The sequence below is a fragment of the Camelus dromedarius genome, chromosome 35, assembly GCF_036321535.1.
Source record: "Camelus dromedarius isolate mCamDro1 chromosome 35, mCamDro1.pat, whole genome shotgun sequence".
NCBI classification, from domain to species: Eukaryota; Metazoa; Chordata; class Mammalia; order Artiodactyla; family Camelidae; genus Camelus; species Camelus dromedarius.
The window spans coordinates 7,512,045-7,534,910 of NC_087470.1; the positions used below are offsets into that span (position 1 = coordinate 7,512,045).

Genomic DNA, 22,866 nt, shown 5'->3' on the forward strand with positions numbered 1-22,866 from the left:
ATAATACATAGCCTTTGTAGATTGGCTTCTTTCACTTATCATTATACATTTAAGGATCTATATTATCTTTCTATGGCTTAATAGCTCATTTCTTTTCAGCACTGAATAATAATCCATTGTCTGATTTTACTATGGTTTATCCATTCTCCTACTGAAGGATATTTTTGTTGCTTCCATGTTTTGATAATTACAAACAAACCTGATGTAAATATCCTTGTGTAGGTTTTCATGTGGACCTAGTTTTCAGCTCCTTTATGTAAACTGCGAAGAGTTGACTTGAAGGATTTTATGGTAAGAGCACATTTAGTTTTGTAAGAAACTGCCAAACTATCTTCCAAACTGTTTTAATCATTTTGTATTTCCATCAGCAATAAATAAGAGTTCCTGTTGCTCTACATCTTGGCAGGATATTTGGTGTTGTCAGTGTTCTAGATTTGGTTAGTCTAATAGGTATGTAGTAGTAACTTCTTGTTTTAATTTGTAGTTTCCTAATGACATATAATGCTGAAAATATCTTCATATGTTTGCTTGCTATCTGTTATCTTCTTTGGTGAGGTGTCTGCTCAGGTAAATTGCTCATTTTTTAAATCAGGTTGTTTAATGTTCTATTGTTGAGCTTTTTAGAATTCTTTGTATATTTTGGCTAATAGTCTTTTATCAGATATATTTTTTGCAAATACATCCTCCCAATCTGTGGCATGTCTTATCATCCTTTTGACAATGTCTTTTGCAAAGAAAACAAATTGTAATTTTTTTAAAAGTTCAGCTTTGAAATTATTCCTTTCGTTGATCATGCCTTTGGTGCTTTATCAAAAAGAAAAGTGAACAAAGTCAAAATATGGACTAGATAATCCTTTAAATAACAGAACCAAATTTCCAAAGATGGAGCAAAATACCATAATGTACCTATAATATAAAAACCAGTTAAAATGACTAGTTTCTTGATATAAAGTAGAAAATACATAAAAATATATAATTAGAAAAAATTTAACTACAGAATAATAACTATCAGGAAAAAACAACAGGTTGTTTTTTATATAATATTGGCAAAACTGGATTAAAGAAGACAGCTTCTTGAAATTTATGTTTTGTAGAAAAGTCGTCCTGAATTTTATATACTAGAAATAGGCAAAATATTATACAAGTATGAAATAAATGAAGTTATCTTCAGTGATATAAAGAATGAGGGGTTTAATGCCTGAAAAACACATCTGAAGGAAAAACAAAAGAAAGTCACACAAAAAATGAGAATAAATGAACAAAGTTTTATGTGGAAAACAAAATAGACAGTCATAAATAAATTAGTCAATAATACATATGGATAAGCCTAAATTGAGTCAATTTTCCTATTAAAAGACATTAAAATGCATAGATTCTCAGATATTTGGGGGGAATCTCTATGATATTTGCAAGAGGAACACTTAAACATGCTACAAAAATTATTGAAAATAAAATATGGAAAAAGAAACACCAGAAAGAAATACCTATTACTATAAAAAGTAGTTATATCAGTTTTAGATTTAAGCAACATAAAAGAGCAAGGGTAAATATATTGGAAATGTCATGTTTTATTTCTCAGTTTGGGTGGTAGAATAATGGATATATATTTTATAATCATAACCTGTATGTATCAAATGTTTCATAATTTAGAAATGCAAATAAAAAAATATAATCAAATCTTACTGTAATGTAACAAATAATTAAACATTTATTTGCATGTATTTCCTGGGTATTAGTTATGTGTGTGTATGTTATATATATGAATGTTTTTGTCCTAGAATCAAATTATGCACACAATTTTGCTCTATGAACATTAGACATTCTATATTGAGAATCCCTTATGGTTTTAAAAGACTTTAAATATAATTAATAACAAAGTAAATTTTTATTTGTGAAAACCATAAGAAATATAATTACTCAGCTTTACTGATGCTGTTACATTGTTTTTAATGCTTCACACTGGCATTTTTCTATTAAAATAACCATTCTAATATCTCTTTATTTATGCATTTGAAATGACTTTAACTTTGTAATTAAATTCTCAAAAATCTTTAGTGAATAATATAGGTTATGAAATTTAGAGACAGAAAAAATATTACTCACAAGCCCATAATTAACTAAATTTAATCTTTGATATAGAGACTTCCAGAACGGAATCATTAAAAATATACTCAATATTGTAATCATAAATTTTGCACAGAAATTTTAAAATGTTTTACATATCCAAGAAGTCATTAACTCTGTTTTCCTTTTCTTCTTTTTCCCCACTACTTATACCTGATATGGATCAGTCTTGAAGGGATCATCAAGAGGACATGACTGCTGGAATGTGTTTCACTTCCCTTCTCTGAAGAAGCCCCACCAAGTACTCAGCATTGTGACATTAATGTGCTTGTTGCCAAGACTATCCGGACAGTATTTTAAGGCTACTATATAAACTTTTAAGATTCTGGTGGGGTTGCGAGGAGACTCTTGTGGCTGCTCAAGACAAGTCTCATAAGTAAGTTATCTTGCTGATAAGACCTGCCACCCAATAAACTGCAGTGCTCTGCTTCTTCCTATGGTCTCTCCTTCCCCTCTGTGTTGGACCAGTTCGTGGATCATCAAGCAGACTGGGCTGAAATACATCCTCCAGCAATTCTCTCTGTGAAGATGTCTGGGTGTAAATTTTTTGGCATCCTTTTTATTTCTAGAAGTATATTTGGTTATCACTCTCACAACTGCTAATTTGTCCAGATGCATAGTTTTAAGCTTAGAGTGATTTATCTTCCATTCATCATGATGAAAATGTCTCTCCTTACACAGATTCATTATCACGGTGGCCCAGTTTTTTTTTTTTTATTTCAATTCGAAATTATATAGGCAGAGCTATCTTTTCATCAATTGTGACATCAATGTTTTGAACAATTTTAATATACATGCTGTTTACTGAAATAAAATTGTATAACGTAAGAGTTGTGGGTTAAGTTTTATTTGGGGCTAAATGAGGACTATAATCTAGGAGACAGCACTTCAGGTGGCTCTGAGGAACTTTTCTGAAGAGGCAGGGGGAAACTCAGTATTATATATGTAATTTTAGTGAAGGGGAGTATGTGCAGTCAAACACACATTGAGTTATTTTGCCAGTTATGAGGAGCAGACATCACTGTTAATGAATTTGGTGGTCTTCTAGATATAAGGAGATGCAAGAATTGGGGCTCATAAAATTTTCTCCTGAAAACATCTATCTGAATCTCTATTTTGTCAGTTTTCCCACAACACAAAGTGCCCCATTCCTAATCTCCACGGTGAACTTTCAGGGAGTGTTGGAGGTCAGCGGCTACAGTGGCTCGTGATTGGTTACAGTACCAAGCAGAGGTAGATGGCAAATGGTATAAATGATTATTCTCCTTAACATTTTTATTTGAATTATTTTTGATTACTTTTTTCTCCATTATAATTTTATATTTTACTTGAAAATATAAAGACTTATGATTGATAAAAATTCACTGTTAAATCTTTTATTTGTAAATATTAGAAAAGAAAGTTATTTTTGCTATCTCAACTTTTTTATACATTTTCTTTTAATTGTATCTGTGTTATTAACCATATAATAATCAATAATGAAAATTGATATAAAGTAACATGCATTTAGAAAATCAAACAAGTTAGACTGAAATATCATTTTAAGAATTATTTTTATTTATTGGCATTTATTTTGAAATATTTTCAAAATAGACGTGATCCTCACTTTGTCCACCTGTAGATTCAATACCCTTTAACATAGCATTTATATAATCTTGTCTTACTTCTTACATTTTAAAAAATGTATCCTTTTCTTAGTACTTACTATTATATTTTAGGATAAATATATAGTTACCATTCCTTCTGATTCTTTGAATATCTTAGTATTACTTTGGCTTAACTACAAACATAACAACCTTAGTGGTAACACAATTATAGAATTATAATATTTTCCTCAAAGCTTTATAGCTATTTCCATAACATATTGTGGCTAGTCAGTCTTTAATAGAAGAAGACAAGGCTATTCTTTGTTTTCTCTAGAGAAGTAATTTTGTTTATATTTTTTTCTGGTCCACTTTTAAATTTAACATTTTGAAATAGATATAGATAAATATCTATTTTGCATTATAATTAAGCTTTAAACATGGTATATTCTTTTACTTATGTTGATATGCCTATTTCCCTGCCCTGGGAACAGATCTGGGTATCCAACAGTTTGGCACATTTTCTTGGTTGTTCTCTGATTGCTAAGAGTCAGGTCATACCCATACTTTAGCAACTGCACTGGATGACTGAATTTCTAATGTTATTTCCTTCTTTTGAGCTGCAGTTTCATTAAATTTATGTATTATTTATTGTAGAAGCAAATAAAAGCTTATATTTATAGGTAAATGGCATAAGTTTTAGTGGAATGTGGAGGTCACAATACACATGTTTAGTTGATATAGATCTTTACTCTAAATAATGATGAAATTTTTTGATGTTAAGTTGCCTTCCTGCTTTCCTTCCCTCTTATTTTCTTTCTTTTTGATTGGTATTTTTTGCTCTAAAGTTTATTTTTTTGGCAAAATCTTATTTGAATTGATACAGAGATGAAGGATACACACACACACATAAATGTCTATATAAACTCTACTAAATAAATAATCATAAAATCCCTGTTTCTCAAATCAATTCAAAATATTTTAAGAATGCTGCTTTCCTTGAATTAAACTTAATTCTTCTCCTCACTTATTTATTAAGCAGCATTCCTTTGTCATGCAGTGACTATAGCCTTGTTCTTCCTGTAAGTAATTGTGTTTTATAAATTTGTAAGCAACCAGAGTGATTTCAGAATTTGTTAAAGATTTACAAAAAATTGACATGATTTTAACCACATGCTGCTATTGCCAATATGCCCTTTAGAGTGATGTTTTTACTAAAAGCAATGTCTGACTCCTTCACATTCCTACAATAATGGACTTATTATTATACTACAAAAGATGACATCTTCAAACAAAAAATGTCTAACTCTATAACAATATTCCATGAATTCACTTATTACACAATATTAACAAACTGCTTAAAGAATGAATCAAAACCATATAAGATATTATTTCTCATGTATTGGAAAAAAATTATACGATGAAGTAAATTAAATCTAGTAGTGTGAAAACATTCTAAGCTTTTCTAATGATAAAAACTTTAAACATAAAATATTTTACTTCAAAAATGCTTTCAGAGATGTTATAAATGGTGAGAGGATGTATATATCATATATAGTTTTCTGTTTATGAATTTGATTATATTATAGCAATGGAACAGTGTAATATTAAATTTAAAAAAATGCATATCAATTGAAGATATAAATTAACCTCAAATTTGGGTTGTAAATAATTTTATATTTAGCTTTCAGTTTTCTTTATGTGTTTTTATATAATTTCAGGAAAATAATTATCATATATAAATGTACACATCTGAGTCTGTATCTAATATGTCTCAAACTCAAGAGTTCTAAAACCCCTCAATTTCCTTCTTTCCTTCCTTCCTCTTTCCTTCTTTCCTTTCTTCTTTTCTCCCTTCTTTCCTATTCCTTTATTGGTAATTTGGGGTATAAAAGTTAATTGTTGGCAATATTTTATCAGAACTTTTAATGTGAATGAAGGATGAGAGATATATACATATATACACACACACACATATAGTGATGATCCAACTTGGAATAAATATTCCCATATTTCTATGAAAAATTATGAATGCATTTAACTATAGTATGTTATTCCTTAACATTTTTCATAATATACAGTATATGTACTTACAACTTTATACTGTGAACTTAATTGTTTAATATCTACCTTCATGCATGGAAGAGTTTTTATGTTATTATAACGTATACTTTAATAATGTGATAAAGGAGAATGACATGGTGTTAAGAAATTATGTTAATGTAATGGGCTTTATGAATTCACAAATTAGCTGAGCACTGAGAGTGATTGGAATTAGATAGGCAAATCTCTTGAGGGGAGTAGGGCATTGATGTGTAAAAGATTATTTCTGAGAGTGAGAATAGCATGTGTATGGCCCTGTAGCATGAGGGAACATAATAAGTACGAGGATTCTAAGACGTATATCTATGGTAATGATCATGAAGGTGAACAAGGAGTGATTTGAGGCAACTAACAAGGGTAAGGCCAAATATATAACAGTCAGCATATTACAGCAGGCTGTCCGGCGAGCCGGCCCTCCGCCCGCGCCGCGGGGTGGGCAAGAGCCCCGCGAGGGTCTCGGGCTCCCAGCGCACTGCCCCGCCTCCCCGCCACCCGCTAGGCGTCGTCCGGGGACGCCCCTCGCCGAGAGAGACCCTCAATCACAAGTCACCCCGCCCTCCCCACCGTCCTCGCAGTGCCACGCAACCCCGCCCCCGAACCGCCCTCCCGATCTCCCTGCAGTACCCCTCGCCCCTCGCCGGGAAGAAGTGACTCCAGCAGCCGTGGCGGCTCTTTGGGCCCAAGGGGCGGGCGCGGCAGCCATTGGCGGAGGCATCTGCCTCCGGCTGTCAATCCCGCGGCCCGGCCCCGCCCCACCGGCGGAGCGTGGCAGGACGCAGGGCCGCGGGGGCTGTTGCGACGGCTCCAAGATGGCCGCGCGCTTGGGGTCCGCACCTGCTGGCGGCCCCGAGCCCCGTTAACTGCCACCGCTGTTGACCGGAGCCGCCAGTCGTCCTGGCGACTCCGTGGGCTGTCCCCGCGGGGCGGGAGGCCGCCATGGCGACCCTGGAAAAGCTGGCGAAGGCCTTCGAGTCCCTCAAGTCCTTCCAGCGGCCGCCGCCTCAGCCCACTCAGCAGGTACCGCAGCCTCAGCCGGCACCGCAGCCTCAGCCACCGCCGCCGCCTCAGCCCCCTCAGCCAGCACCGCAGCCGCCGCCGCTTCAGCCGGTACCGCCGCCGCCTCAGCCCCCTCAGCCGGTACCGCAGCCTCAGCCGGCACCGCAGCCTCAACCGCCGCCGCCGCCTCAGCCACCTCAGCCGGCACCGCAGCCGCCGCCGCTTCAGCCGGTACCGCCGCCGCCTCAGCCCCCTCAGCCGGTACCGCCGCCGCCTCAGCCCCCTCAGCCGGCACCGCAGCCGCCGTCGCCTCAGCCGGCACCGCAGCCTCAACCGCCGCCGCCGCCTCAGCCCCCTCAGCCGGTACCGCCGCCGCCGCCGCCTCAGCCGGCACCGCAGCCTCAACCGCCGCCGCCTCAGCCCCCTCTGCCAGCACCGCAGCCGCCGCCGCTTCAGCCCCCTCAGCCGGCACCGCAGCCTCAACCGCCACCGCCGCCCGTCCACCGTGGGTCAGGAGCAGCTGCACAGACGGTGAGTCCCTGCGGGTCCCTCCCCAGCCTTGCGCGGGTCTCCGTCCCTCCCTCGGCCTCCCCCGAAGGCCCCGAGGCGGTCCGGGCCCCAGGCCTCTTCTTTCCCGGCTGTGAAACTCGGGAAGGAACGGGGCTGTGTTGTGATCCGAGGCCGCGCGTCCCGTTCGGCTTCCTCTGGGCCACTCCCCACCCCTCTCCTTCTCCGGGCCAGGTGTAACATTTTGTCTTCCCTTTTCAACTGAGGGTTTAAAACAGTGTTTCAGATAATTGTCAAAACGCTATGCATGCAAAACCCTAGGTTAACTTAAGGGAAGGAGTAGGAGAGAAGAGGGGAAGGAGCGAAGTTCACTGGTCACTTCTGTGGGTGTGGGTTAGATGGTCACAGTGGTGAACGCTTAACTGCTACATGGCCCCGTGCGCTTACCAGCATAGTCGTTACTGTTACTAACCCCGGACAGCACTGGTGTTAAGGAGGCATGACCACGGACCGTGTGCTCATTGAGCTTAATTTTACACAAACTAAGATTTCCACAGAATCAAGACAGGCAGTAAACGCCAGCTGCAGAGGACAGCTTGTGCAGGGTTGGGGAACAGCATGGCATGATCAGAAATTTAGTTTGACTGGCTTGAAATGTAGAGGGAAAGGGAAACTTCACACTGATGAATCAGAGAGGAGATAGCTGTTTTTATTAAACTAAAATGGTTAAATGAGCCTTGTTGGTTAATGATTTGCCTTAGCAATGTGAATTTGGATTCTGCAAGTATTTTATAAGTTCTGTAAGAAGCTTGTTTTAAAATTTCAAAACTCTTAAGATATTAGAAGTTCAGTTTTATGTTATAAGAATTTTTTAAAAAGTGTTTATTTAACTCAATTAGAACTGAGTTCCTTTAACATAGACTTTATTATCTCATGTATTAATACCCTCTAGAGGTACACAATGAAAAATGTGATTTATAAACAGACACATACAGACACAAGGAAAACAGAGTATGTAGCTTCAGTAACAGTTTAAGAGAAAAGTCAGAAACAGAAATTTTCCCTGGTCAAAATATCAAAAAAAGCACCTGGAGCTTATATCCTTTAATTGATTTGAGCTCTAAATGGACAAATACACAATTTTTTATTTAAATTGCTAAGAACAAGATCCTTTTTCACGTTGAATAATGATTTTGAAGTTTAAATAAATACCAACAATAGAGCTATGAGGGAGGAAAAATATAAAATACTGATGTTTTTTTAATCTCACCGTAAGGTGCATTCTTAAATACATAGGAGAGAACTGTCATGATTTGCGCAACTCGCTTGCAAATAGTTCAACAGTATTAACAATGATTGAATTTAGATGGTGGGCATATGGGAATTTATCATCCTATTAAACAGTTTTCTGTAATTCTGAGACTTAGAATAAAACATTGGAAGGAACCTGTTAGACATAATGCTCTATGTGAAGTAATTTGTTCCCTTTGTGAAATTCTAGGAAGGTTAAAATGCATGTTCATAACATCAAGAAAATCACAAGCATTTACGATGTAATCAGAACTACCTGAGGATCTGTGAAACTTGGTGAGTTGGTGGATTTTTTAAAATGTCTTAAAACATTTTGTTTTTACAAAGATTACAGGAGTAAGAGAAGATAAATTTTAATCAACTCTTAATATATTTTTCCTGGTTGATGTGATATAATTAAATGTGGGGGAAAAAGGTAAATTCTACAAGGAGACACTACCTTGATGGTTTTCTATGGAGGAAACTCAAGCAGGAGGAAGTTTAATTTAAAAACATAAATTACTGCTCTTTATAATACATTCTAAGTTGTCATTCTTTTGAATGCCTTCCTTTCCAAACAGGTGTGTTATTCTGGGAGATCATCAGAACTTCTGGGTATTTGGAGGTACTGACCTAACCAGTGAACTGTTTGTACTGTTATTTTTTTTTTTTGTTTTTTTGTTTTTTGAAATTATAAGAAGTTGTCCAGAATTTTGGAAAACTGATTAGTAGAGGTAAATAATGTTTCCTTGGCAAGTGATGACAGAAAGTGACTTGAGTGAATTTTTCCTTTGTTTTTAGGCAGATGTACCTAACCATGTATGTTAACAATGATTACAGGCTGGAGACCGAGAAGAACTACCATTTTTGCCAGCTGGGATGCAGAAAAATTTGGACTTCTGGGTTCCAAAAATGGGCTGAGGTAACTAAGACAGAAAACGTATCTTCTTGGTCAACATTTATCTCAGGGTAATCACAGATGTGTTCCATTACCTGATATTGTTTTAATTTGGATAAATACTCAAGAAAATTTAAGAAATAGAGTTTGCTTTTGCTTTTACATCAGTTTGGTAAAACAGAACAACCTCTTAATTACTAAGTACAAACCAAGTTTTTCATTATTTTTAAAATATTTTAGTTTCTATTTGTATTTGTTTTGTGATAAGTAAGTAAAATCTGTAAGCTCAGAAAATAGTCAAACCTAGGAAGCTGCTTCTGACAAGTGAATTAGCTTATTGAAAATCTGATATAGATCCTTGGCATTAATTTTCAAGTTTTTACAGTTTCCTTGGATTTCTTCTATCTAGGAAAACAACATGTTCTTTTAAGATGACTATACTCTGATCATAGTCTCTCCTTTATGGATTCCGTACTAAATTGTAACCATAGGTATATTTTACCATTTACAAAAGTGCCTGATTGGGAAGTATAATACAATGATTTTGTAAATTGAATTACTCTAAAATTTCAAGGATTTATTATTAATTCAATTATGATTAATTTTCATTTGTCACTGGCTCTTAATGCTTTATTTTAAAGTGTCTTTCATAGGCCCCCTTCTTTTGTCTTCTTCCCTTAGGCTCTCTGTCCAGTAACTCTAAGTTCTTACATGTTCATGGTAGGCTTGTGTGTTTTTTTTAAAGGCAGGTGCACCAAAAACACTTTCCTATGACTATCTTCTGTTTTGTTCATCATTTATGAGTCCAAATTTTATAGAATTGATTTGAAGAATGTCATATCTTTCTTATCATTGTGTCTGGTTTTTAAAATGCTTTCTTCTGACTCATTTCTGCATACTTTAAAATAATAATATGAATCAAATAAGTATGGGAATAAAATCACAGTTACTTGTATCACGTTTGATTCCTTGTATATTGCAAAGTCTTATTATTATGTTGGTGTTATGAACATGCATTTCATAATACACTTATTTAGATGAATCAGATCTTATTCATTAAGGTCATTTACTTTTAGAAATATGTAATTTCTTGTGAATACATGTATATAGAAATACATGTGTCTTTCTATAATTTAAGCAGCTTAGAATACAGATAAAATAAATCCAAGATACAAGATAATATGCCTTGCATTAATTTAAATTCATGTGAGTTAAAAGACAATTTGAATATTGTTTCCCATTTTCTACTAGCTTCTTGATCATATTCAGCAGCACATTTACCTTTACATATAGTTAAGTAATCTTTTTTATTTCTACTGTAGCTCTGTCATAATGGAAACTCTGCAGCAGAATCAGCTGTCATCTATCCCGTGAGGCCAAGTGCAGAGGTGAGAATTCTCATTTGTGGGATGACCACTCACAGCTTTAAATGTTTTTACTGTAACTGCTCTTATAAGGTAGCAAGCTAGAGAGAGAGATAGAGAGAAACAGAGAGAAGAAAAGAGTTCTCTCCGCATATTCCCGTGTGTGATGGCATTAGTCTTCTTCTGCTGTATTTTTCTAGAATGTGTGTGCGTGTGTGCATGTATGTGTGAGAGAGAAATGTCTTGTCTTTGTCCTAATAGCCACTCTTCTCTCCCTCTAGTTTTTTCTCTATCCTCCCCTCCTTTCTTTTTCTTTTTCATCAATATCTTCTCTTTCAAAAAATTCTTGATAAATCAAATTTCCAACTTCCTCACTTTTAATATGGTAAAGTTACTTGGATCCCCAATGTCAAGGGATCTCATACTTTAATGTCTGTAAGGATTGCCAGGGACACCTTTAAAAGTACAGATTTCCAGGCCTTACTTTGAGCAGTTCTCTTCCAGTAGATCCAGGGTGAGGCTGAGCATCTCTGAGCCTTCCCCCTTCATATTACGGTGCAGGGGATCAGGGGCAGTTTTCCTCTGGGTCTTCGTGCTGTTGCTATGAAAAGTGGCTACAGCATCACTAATATTTTTCTTTCTTGTTTTAATTGCATTAATATTATCAAGCAGTTAATAGCATTTTCTTAAAATTATGGTCAAAGGCATAGGCGTTTGATTTATAATGGTATCTGCAAACCACTCTTTTACTGAATTAATTTGTTGGTTTTGCTTGTATTTCCACAATTATAAACGCTGTGAGTTAAGTGACTGCTTTGCTTCAACTACAGGAGAATGTGAAAACACTCCAGGAGAGAGAGGTTACATATATCAATGCAGACTCATACACAGAAGGTAAATTTTATTTCAGATTGTCATTAAATAGTATACCAGTATTTAAGTCTATCAACTCCAACTTATGAACTAGGATTATCCTCTTTCTATGAGATGCCTCAATATTACCTCCATTTCTCCATTTTATCAGAGAGAACATTATTATGATTCAAATGAATCAATATGATTCATAACTAAGCTATTGATCCTAATTTCTTTAGAATATTTACCATTTGCCTATCTTGGATTACTACTTAAAACTTTAGTACTTTTGACATTCTTCCTGTGGAGCTATTTTTAAAAGTTGAGGTAAAATATTTCATACAGAAATAGTTCCTGTATATATTGGACCAACTCTGAAATAAGCACCCACTACAGACTTCCTTTTGACCCTGACATGTGGCATGTGCATCTGTAGGCTTTCATCATATTATGGTTATTTCTAGGTAAGTGTCACAGGACACATGTTAGTTACTGACATGCTCTAGTCTAAAGTCTTGATATTGAATTGAATGAATGAATAAAAACATGAACATTATGGCCTTACCACTTCCTTTGCCAAAGACCCCTAGGTACTGCTGCCATAATGAGCAATGGCCCTTAGTGTTACTGCAGGAGCTGCGGCCTTAGCAGCAGAGTCCGCCTCTGCAGTCTCCTATCCCGAGTGTGTGCTGCAGCCTCTCTGGCTCCTGAAGAGTTATTTCCACCTTGTGTTTTAGTTTTAGCCAGACTGTTTGTCTGTCTATTTATCTACCTACCTATCTATCTATTCTAAAATCTTATTTATTTGTTTTTACTGAAGTACATTTGATTTATAATATTAGTTTCAGGTGTACAGCAAAGTTACACAGTTATATACATATACATATACATATACATATACATATACATATACATATACATATACATATACATATACATTTTTAGATTCTTTTCCATTATAGGTTATATAAGATACTGAATATAATTCCCTGTGCTATACAGTAGGTCCTTGTTGTTTATCTGTTTCATATATAATAGTGTATATCTGTTAATCCTGAACTCCTAACATCTCTCTTCCCTTCCCCCTTTCTCCTTGGGTAACCATAGTTTCTTTTCTATGTCGTGAATCTATTTCTGGTTTGTAAATAAGTTCATTTGTATCACTTTTTTGTTTGTTTACATTCCACATATAAGTGATATAATTTGATATTTGCCTTTGTCTGACATACTTCACTGAATATGATAATCTGTAGGGTCCACCCTATTTTTAATTCTCCAGGAATGATGCCTTCAATTTGAAATCTGTTATATCTTGTTTATAATTAGAAAATAAATTTAGAATTAAATACAGGTTTGAAGTCCATTTGGAGGTATTAAAATACTCTCTTATTTATTTTGCAGGCAATTATACCCTCAGAGTTGACTGTACACCTCTTCTTTTCCAGTTGGTATATAAACTGACAAAAGAGGTATGTAAATAGATCTGTCATAATGTTTTCTGATGAGTAGATAAGTCAATAACTTTTGTTTTCTAAATTACTAATATTTAAACTGGTGACAGACATAGCTGATTTGTATAAATAAATCAGAACGAGCTTTAATACATTACTTATGTGACATAACTATGAGAACAGTAGTGCTAGTCTCTGTTCTAATAATAGTTGCTAATAATTGTATACATTTGTTAAAATGTGCAGGGTCTGTTGTTTCATGGGGCAGAGTCTCTTTGATGTAACAGAAAGAATACTGAGCTGGGATGGGGAAGCCTTGGCTGTGAAGATTGCCTTGGCTATTCATTCATTCATTCATTCATTCAGCAAGTATTTATTATGTGGTTACTATGTATCAGGTCCTATGAAATGAATTCTAGCAGCAACAGTGATAAAAAGACAAGGTTACTGAATCCAAATACTTTGTAATCTAGAGAGGCCACAGACCTGTAAATGAGGACTCATACTTCACTTGAATATTCGATACTATATACAGTGGAGGAGAGTTGCGGAAGAGAGAAGCTAAGACCCTGGGGTAGCTGGTGAGGTTGGAAAGCATTAGAAGGTGTTCACAGAAGGATTAGTGGTTAGGCTGTAAAATGGAAGGATGTGAAAGTGGGGAGAAGGTTTCTCCTCAGAGGACACAAGAGCTAATAAAGACATGGATGTGTGAAAGAACATTTCCTGACCTCTGGGTAATGCAATATAACCTAAATGTAAGGTGTTGGTGAAAAAGCTGGTAAGAAACTGACACATAGGCCTAAATGTTCATAAATCTGGTGATGGAGAAATTAAAGAATCTTTAACAAGTTTGTACATTATCATTTTTATTCATTAGAAAAATTACTCTGTATCAGTGCAGTGAATAGGTTAAGCTGTAGTAAGTCTAAAAGCAAAATGGAAATAATTCCACATAATTATTTAGCGCACAGGAATTTATAAATACTAGTTATTGATGTAAAAAGTACTCTGAAAATGCTAATGCACTCTGAATCTCTAAAAATTATGTGATGTACTCATTGAGAATATGTGTGCTTCATTTAAATAACCCCGCATTATAGAATTTAACTGTAGAAATGTTTCTTTCAAGTAGGTATCACTTAGATGACAGTGGGAAGTAGATGTCGCATCTCTGTGGTCCTGTTTCCCAATCGCCCGTCATCTTGCCCTGTCCTTTTCACTGTTAGTGTCTTTAACATCTCATCCTCCCAAGTGAGCATCCTCCCATGCCCATCACAACTCCCACCATACTGGGAAGCTTAGGTCCTTGATCCTTTTATTGAAATGTCCCATAAAAACATCTTATCTAAAAGCACGCTGTAAAGACAGCCCTTGTTGGGGAATCCTTCTCAGGAGATACATTTACACTCTGTCCTACAGAGGAGGCTCCTGCCTTTATAGGAGGGCTAGTAAGAATTTTAGGACCAAGAAGGAGAAGCTTAGGTCTATCCCCTTTGTAGATTTATTTAATAAGTATTAAATGTGTAAGTGGTTACCATAATGACAGGATAAATCAAACAGAGATTCTGCTATTAGTGTGTTACCTGTGTAGCCAGGAGAGACTATGATCAGGAATTTTCAAATCCAAGATAGAGATTAAAATCACCAAAGTGAATACAGATAAAAGTGTGGGAAGCAAAAAATAAATATCTTAGTTTATTATTTTACATGTTGGAATTAAACAGCCTGCTTAATGGGAAATTGCAAATTTTTTTCCAATTTTAAAGCCTCTTTTATGTTAATTTGAATTTAATTTGCATGCCACTTGTATTAGATACAGTATATTTGTCTTTCAGAGTTTTTGTTTTAGGTAGTTTTTTTAACAGTTTAACTGGGAAATTAAAATGTATCTTTAGAAGTTACATTATCAGGATGAACTAATTAATTGCCCAGAAGAGAAGAGTGAGATTTTATAATCTTTTTTGATTTGATTGTCAGTGGAGGAATCAGACATCATTCATCTGGAGAAATGCTGTTGGTTGCTGAGGGCTCAATCCCAAACTGGATGATTTGATTTAGAGACATTTGGCCCATTGGCTTCACCACCAATTCGTCCATCTCTGAGTGAAGGTGGGAATCCTTCTATTTTCTACAAATGTTCTTTGGTAAACACGTGAGCCTTGTTCCACCTTTGGAGCCTTGTGTAAGTTGGTTTACCTTTCTGCACCTGAATATTCTCATATATAAAATCAGTTTGGCCAAGACAATCATGAAACTGTGCTCCAGTGCGGTGCCTCAGCATCTGGTGCAAGGTCAGGGTGGTGGACACTGAATAGGCAAAGCTCTAGCTTCCACACGTGACCTCAACTCTTCCTCAGCTGAGTAGTGTCTATTGTATTTCTTTTATATAGAAGAAGGTTCCACTGCTGTATCCTTCCCCCACCCTTAAAAAATTAAGAAACCACTGGACTAGACCATCTCTAAGGTCCCCACTTAGCTCTAAACTTTTCACTACTATATATATATATTAAATGAGGTTTACAAGGAGTAGTTGTGGCTGATAATCACAAAAACTGTATTTGAAATCTGAAAGCTTGGGTTCTGCTTCTGATTCAGACCTTTTTAAAAAAATTTCTTACTTTTAGCAAGACATTTAACTACTTCTTAGCTTCAATTTTCTGCTCTTTGAGGGCACAGAATTAGATTCTTGAAATAGACAGTCTGTATTCTTCAGGTTTCTAGTGTGTTTTAGAAATATTTCTTAGGGGAGCTAGAACAGACAGGGCTTCCACTTCAGCAGTGCAGTTATGTTTTTACCTTTTTAGAATTAGAGATTGAGAAATCATTTCATTTGAAAACAAAATGATTCCATTTATTTTTTATGAAAAGTTTAAAAACCACAAGATTAGGTTATAAATTGCCCTTTATTTCTGAAATTTAATATATTTATTTATACAGATTAAGTGGTACAATGAAGACTGCAGTACAGAATTTCTTTCTCTTATAATATAGTGTGTTAGTTTTATTTGCTTCATGAAGGAGTTGTATGAAGCTTGTTAATAACAACACAGTATATCTTTGATAGAGTTCAACTTTTCTTCTTCTTTTTTCTTTTTTCTTCTTAGTCTTTCTAAATTAGGATAATTGTGGTCTCTGACTTTTTTCCAGTTAAATTTTTAAAATATATTTTTATTTTTTACATTCTACAATCACTTTTGACTTTTGGAATTAATATAAGATAGAGACAGGTAGGCAGACAAAACCAAACACTAAATGATAGTATTTTCTTCTAGGAAGTTAAATTTTGGTTATAATTATTCCAGGGGGAAAAAAAAAAACTTCCTAAGACAGTGGAAACTACTGATAACTTAAAAACTAAGTCAGTTTATGCGAGTCATGCCTCCTTTCATAAGCATGTCATTATTAACAGGAAGTTTGTTGGCTGTGATTTATTCTGTGTTCCTATTTTACAGGTTTATTTAATGCTTTTGGTGAAAATCATGACAGCCACATAGATTTTAAGGAGATATCCTGTGGGTTATCAGCTTGTTGCAGAGGACCTCTGGCTGAAAGACAGAAATGTAAGTGTGTTAAACATCACAAAATTTGGAAGCTATACAGAGAAAAAAATTAGCATCCATTCATGTAAAAAATCATCTGATTAAGGCTTGAATTTTCATCCCTTTGGCAAATAGCAATCTCTTGCTGAGGTTTTACTGAGGTCAGTGTAAAGGTTCAATCATCTATTCTTTTTTACTGTGGAGTAATTTAAGATCTTTGTTATTAATAATGGTTGATTTTCCAGATGAATGTACAATTCATGATAAATGAACTACATCATTCATGATGTGTTTGAAAATGTTAAGCATATAGAAAATATTTTCTGGTAGTCTATATAGAAAATTTGTCTTGCTTAACTTGAATTCCAACTTATTTTCTAGCACTGTGTATATTGATATTAGCAAAATTAAATTTATGATAAAACAATTTTATTAAATACTAAATTTATCTTTTAAACCTAGCTAAAATATTATAGTGTAATTTATGAGCATATTACATTAATAAATCTTAACCATATTTGGTTATGAAAATGCAGCAGTTTACATTTAATTGGAACCTAATTCTTATATATTCACTAGGGTCATTATCTCTGCATATTTCTAAAATACAGCTTCACAAATACTGCGTATTTTGGGTATGATACTTATTAGTTCAATATTCTTTAGTAATGTTGTACTGTGATGTACTCAGTTAATTTAATAGCATAATTAATACATAATTATTACACACAAGGGTGTGTGAAGTAGATAATTATTTAATCTTAAAAATTTAGATTTCTTTTATCTTCCCTGAAAGTATACCATTACTCTAACCTGGCTTTGTGATAGATTATTTGTTCACATTAAAGTTCTGGTATTAAAGAGGCTGAAGTCTTTGTTTCTCAATTGAGGTTAATTATTGTCTTAAATTTTTTTTTAATTAATTTTTTGCCAGTGGACTAGTGGAAGTTAACTAACTAGACTAACGAGCAATTTTGCTGATATTGATGTTAATTAGCAAAGTGCTGATATTTTGGATTTTTAGCTTGTTGTGTATAAACTTCATTGAAGATTTGAGATTGTTCTTAGGCAAAAATATTGGGTGCACTTTAATTACACTGGAGAGGCAAAATCTTTATACAGTCATCTCTCATTATCTGCTGAGGATTGGTTCTGAGACCCCCTCAGATACCAAATCCATGGATGCTCAAGTCCTTATGTAAAATGGCATAGTATTTGCATATAACCTATGCACATCCTCTTGTATAATTTCAGTCATTTCTAGATTACTTGTAATACCTAATACAATGTAATTATTTGTAAATACAATGTAAATGATATGTAAATAGTTGTCAGTGAATAGCAAATTAAAGTTTTGCTTTTGAGAAATTTCTGGGAAAATTTATATATATATATATATATATATAATTTTTGATCTATTGTTTATACCTGTGAATGCAGAACCAATGGATACAGGGGGCTGACTGTACCAGCTTTTTGTTGATTCTTAATGTAGATGGAATATTTTCAACATTGTAAGAATCAACTCTGAAGTGATCAGTTTTAAATATTAGAAATTAATTTAAAAGCTTGAATTACCTTCTCAAAATCTGTGAAATATTGTATAGTAACTTGGCCCTTCTTTTTCAGTTTGCAAGAAATTTAACTTTAGATTTAGGTGAAGGATAGAGTTCTCTAAGCTGGCTAATGATATAAGGAGAGAGACTTGTGAAGTGTACAGGAATGCCTACAAGTTCAAAGGACTTTAATGACACAATCTCCTCCAAATAAGAACTTAATCCAGAATGTAATTGTTTGAGGAACTAAGTAATTTTACTAGGGCAGCTTGTAATAAAATGTATTATATTTCAGAATATGAAAGTAATTTCCCTCCATAAGAGTTTCTTTTCTTTAGTTTGCTTCAAGGTATTTGATATTGACGGTGATGGAGTTCTCTCTAGGGTTGAACTGAGAGACACGTGGTTTCACATTTAGAGGTCTGGAAGGACAGCTGCACCGATGATACCCTGGTAAAGTCTGATTGTATACATCTTCTTGAATGTAAACTTCCAACAGGAACGTAGAGTGAAGAATTTTTTAAAGGAGGTTGAGAAAAAGATTTCTTACTACTTCTAGGTTCTATATTATGCTACTCAAAATATTCATAGCCAAAAATGCAAAATTGGGAAGAGAATTTGCCTTAGAAAATTTAATAAGCTGAATGTATTATATTAAAAAAATGAAACCACTGGAAAATTGTCATAAATTTTTAAGGCAAACAAGCAATCTATTTCTGTAATTAAAAAAAGAAAAAAAAGTTGACCGAAAATACTTTATACTTCAGCTACTGGCTAATTAAAATTATACCTTCTCTATCCTAACTACTGATTTGTGTTTCTGGTTTTAAAGGAATTACATGTGGATGTATCCAACATTGTAGAAGATACATAGAATGCACATGACACCACAAAGTTGAGTCTAGCAGAGACTAATTTATTCTTTTCTAAATATACATTATATTCTGAATTGTTATACATACCTTACATATACATACTTGAATCTCTTCCACATCATCCCTGCTAAATGCTTATTTGGACCTGTGGTTACAATTCCTCCAAGTTGTCCCTAAGGAAAGCCCATTCCACCTTTAAACAACTCCATTAAGTGTTATTTACATAAAAACCTTATATTTTATAAGCTAGGCATTTTATAAAAATTAAGTAGAGACAGCCCTTGCCATCTGTAGTTTATAATCTTTACTTCTCCCATTTTAATACATTATGGTAAGACAAAGCTTATATTGAGCAAAAGAAGCCACAGAATAAAAGAACACATTGTACAATTCAATTTATATGAAATTCTAGAACAGAGACAACTCATGTTAATAAGTGTTACAATAGTGATTTTGGAGATGGGTGATTTAACTGGGAAGGACCATAGAATATCTGGGATGATGGAAATTATTTTTTATCTCAATCTGGGTGGTGAATATAGTTTTAAAATTTTTTTTTCAATACTATTGGTGAGGGTCTGTTCTAAGTTTTTTAATAGCAGCCAGAATAAGTGTATAATAGCAGAAACGAGCATGTACTTTACAAAGAATAAAGCCTTGAATTTTTTTTAGTTTCACAACATTTATTAAAGATATTATAATAGGTTTGCCTTAATGTCTATGTATCCCTGTGAAACTGAAGATAATCCATATATGTGAGACACATATGAGTTAATTTGACCCTTTCTATTCAAATGTTGACATGTACCAAGTAGCAGATGGTAGGATGTAGACCATAGTGGTCTTATACAGGCTTAGAAAAATAAGTAACTTTTTTTTTCAATCACAAATCCAGAAGAAATCATCATAGTCTTATTAAGTGACACTCAACAGAAATAAATAATAGAAATGAATTTTTCAGGGCTTGATCTTTGTTTGGCAATTCAGATAACTGTCTTCATTTACTTTTCTGCCCAAAACTAAGGTAGCCATTTCTATTTGGTATATATGAAAACAGAAACATAGGAAAGTTTCTGTTAGGAAATACCTTATGTAGAGATACATTTTCCATTGCCTTTTTTCTGGGTGTTTGATAAGTATGGAGGTTATCATCGCTGTCTATTTTTATGTAAGACCGTGTTTCTTCTTATGGCTGTACTTTTGAACATTAAAAAAAAAGATCATTTAGCTGCTCCATCTCCGTGTAACCATAATAATGAAATGGTAAAAATTTAGAATAGAATTTGGACCTTTCAAACAAACCTATTACCCATATTCACTGGTGACTAGACTGTGACAATATTACCCATTATTTTGTACCATTACATTGGTATTAATATACTTTAATGGAAGTTGCATCATGAAAGCCAATAATTACCATCATAGTGCTTTAAAATCTTTTCTTATAATAAATGGTATTATATATTGAATGAATACATGAATATCATTAATAATAATTATTAAATATCATTAAATAATAAATCATTAGATAATAAAAATATAATTAAGTAATAAAAGCTAAGAACATTATTATTCATCTAGGATTGTTAAGGTGATTGTTCAAAACATGAAGTAAGAAGCATTTGGTTATATATTTGCCTGCCAAGAAATATTGTCTACTGTATATAAATGTAATTTTTGGTACACTTTGACACCAAAAAAAAAAAAATACTGCTTTATTCAACTTGTGAAAGTAATGTTAAATTTTATTTTGAGGAAATGTTAATATAGATACTCATTTATTATATATATTTAGTTCTTTTAAATCTCTTAAGAAGTCTAATAATATTGCCAGATGTTTTAAAGAAGATCTTAGAAAATTGTTAGGGTCAAAGGGCATAATCCAGAGAGTTTGGAAAGATGCTTTCAAAGTTAGTAAATAGTCCTTTTCCTCTAACCAGAACCTTTTGTGGGTTCTGTTAGTAAACTTCACCTTGAACCAGAAGATACTGTGAGTTATTTCCCAGGTCTTACTGGAGGAAGAAGATTTTTGGTGATAAATTGCCCACGTTGTGACTGACTACTTCAGAGTTTGGTTACTTTTGAACTTATTCTTGCTGGCCTACTTTCAGATGAACACATAGCATCTACATTAAATCATTAGTTTTCTTTCAGACAAATGACCATTGCAAGTTTAATAAAACAGATTTTATTCAAATAATATAAGAAGATGAAGATTTAAGATATTCTTAAATATTGTTTCTCTTTCAGAATGGCCATCTTAACTCTAGAGGAATATCATCTCTGGAGTGTGAAAAATGTTCTTGCCAATGAGTTTTTGAATCTACTTTTCCAGGTATGTTTAAGGTAAATGACAGAGACCGAGGGCAGTGGTACCAGTAGTTCTACATCTTTTCCATTATGTAGTAGTTAGACAACTAGACTACAAAACCATATATTGTCAAAAGAACTGCATTAACCTGTACACCACCTGCAGATGGTAAGTTAGAGCGTGCATGCTTCTCAGAGTCACAATATGCATGATAGGAAAGTAGAGTATAGCTGATAATGTTTATCTTAATAACTCATGATAGAGCAGATTGTAGACACATAGAAAAGGATTTAAAATGTAAAAGCCATTATAATTTGCTATTTTTCTTTACTTTTTTTTTTTTTTAAGACCCTTCCTAACAAGTAAGGCAGTGTGGACAGAGACATAGATCATAAGTCGGCAGCTGTAAATTTTTCACAAAGTATACAATCTTTCCAGTTAGGAGGTTATTTTAGATGCAAATCTGTTTCTTAATTTTCTTTTATTCTTTCTTTCTTTCTTTTTTTTTTCTTTTTTTTAATTTAATTCTTTAGAAGTTCCAAAAAAGATTGAAGGAGAAAGGAGGAAAAAAAGCTGTCAGGGGTGAACATGAAATCATAAAACTTGCCAGATTTTAACTATTTTCCAGTTAAAGTAGTTCTCTTTGCTCCAATTTAAAGAAACAACTTATAGTTTCCCATTTTTCATAGTTCTTCATAAATATATGTTGATTTAATAGTATTTTACAGGGTGTGAGTAGGGACAGACTGGAAGTTCAAGATTTGTAAATACTGACAGGTATATATAGAATAGATAAACAAGTTTATACTGTATAGCACAGGGAAATATATTCAAAATTTTGTAGTAGCTCATGGGGAAAAAATATGAAAACAAATATACGTATATTCGTAAAGTACTGAAAAATTGTGCTGTACACCAGAAATTGACACAACACTGTAAACGGACTATAACTCAGTAAAAAAATAAAAATAAGATAAAACTGTTAGAACACTATAAAAAAAGTAGTATTTTAGATTTTTCCTATTTTATTCTCCTTTTCTTATAAAAGCACCCCTATGAAGATCAATAAGGCTTGATATCTTTATGTCTATCATGATTCTCCATTGTAAATACAGAGTAACCTGCCTGTGACACAGCTGTGTTAGAATAAATGAAAATTGAACTCTTCCTGACAGCTAATAATTAATGTATATTTAAAGCATATGAAATCTGATAAGTCTATGATACCCATTTAAATCAATCAGTTGCTCCACTGTCAGTTATCAGCCAGGATCTAAGTTGATGTCTTTATAAAATATAAATACATATAAAAATAATATAAACCTACTATAAACAGAAATGACTTGCTTAGTAATATGAAAATTGAGCAGCTATTTTTATCTCATTTAAAATGATGTCCTCAATTACTTTAAGT

At 34.2% G+C, this 22,866-nt stretch overlaps 1 protein-coding gene and 1 long non-coding RNA gene across 5 annotated transcripts in view; one reads left to right on the top strand and one right to left on the bottom strand.

Annotated features, from left to right (window-relative positions):
- The window catches only part of LOC135319963 (uncharacterized), a 66,053-nt gene that overhangs the window by 36,477 nt on the left and 6,710 nt on the right, over positions 1-22,866 (bottom strand). The gene's annotated exons all lie outside the window — the stretch shown is intronic.
- LOC135319957 (basic proline-rich protein-like) lies at positions 6,621-9,240 on the top strand. 2 transcript variants are annotated; one of them, XR_010379048.1, is made up of 3 exons: positions 6,621-7,337; positions 8,815-8,900; positions 9,185-9,240. XR_010379048.1 is itself a non-coding variant. In XM_064482293.1 (2 exons), the coding sequence occupies exons 1-2, from the start codon at positions 6,747-6,749 to the stop codon at positions 8,821-8,823; spliced, it is 600 nt and encodes a 199-aa protein (XP_064338363.1). In that variant the 5' UTR covers positions 6,621-6,746; the 3' UTR covers positions 8,824-9,122. The 2 variants fall into 2 exon arrangements, 1 of the variants encoding a protein (XP_064338363.1); XM_064482293.1 differs by lacking the exon at positions 9,185-9,240 and having other exon boundaries at positions 8,815-9,122.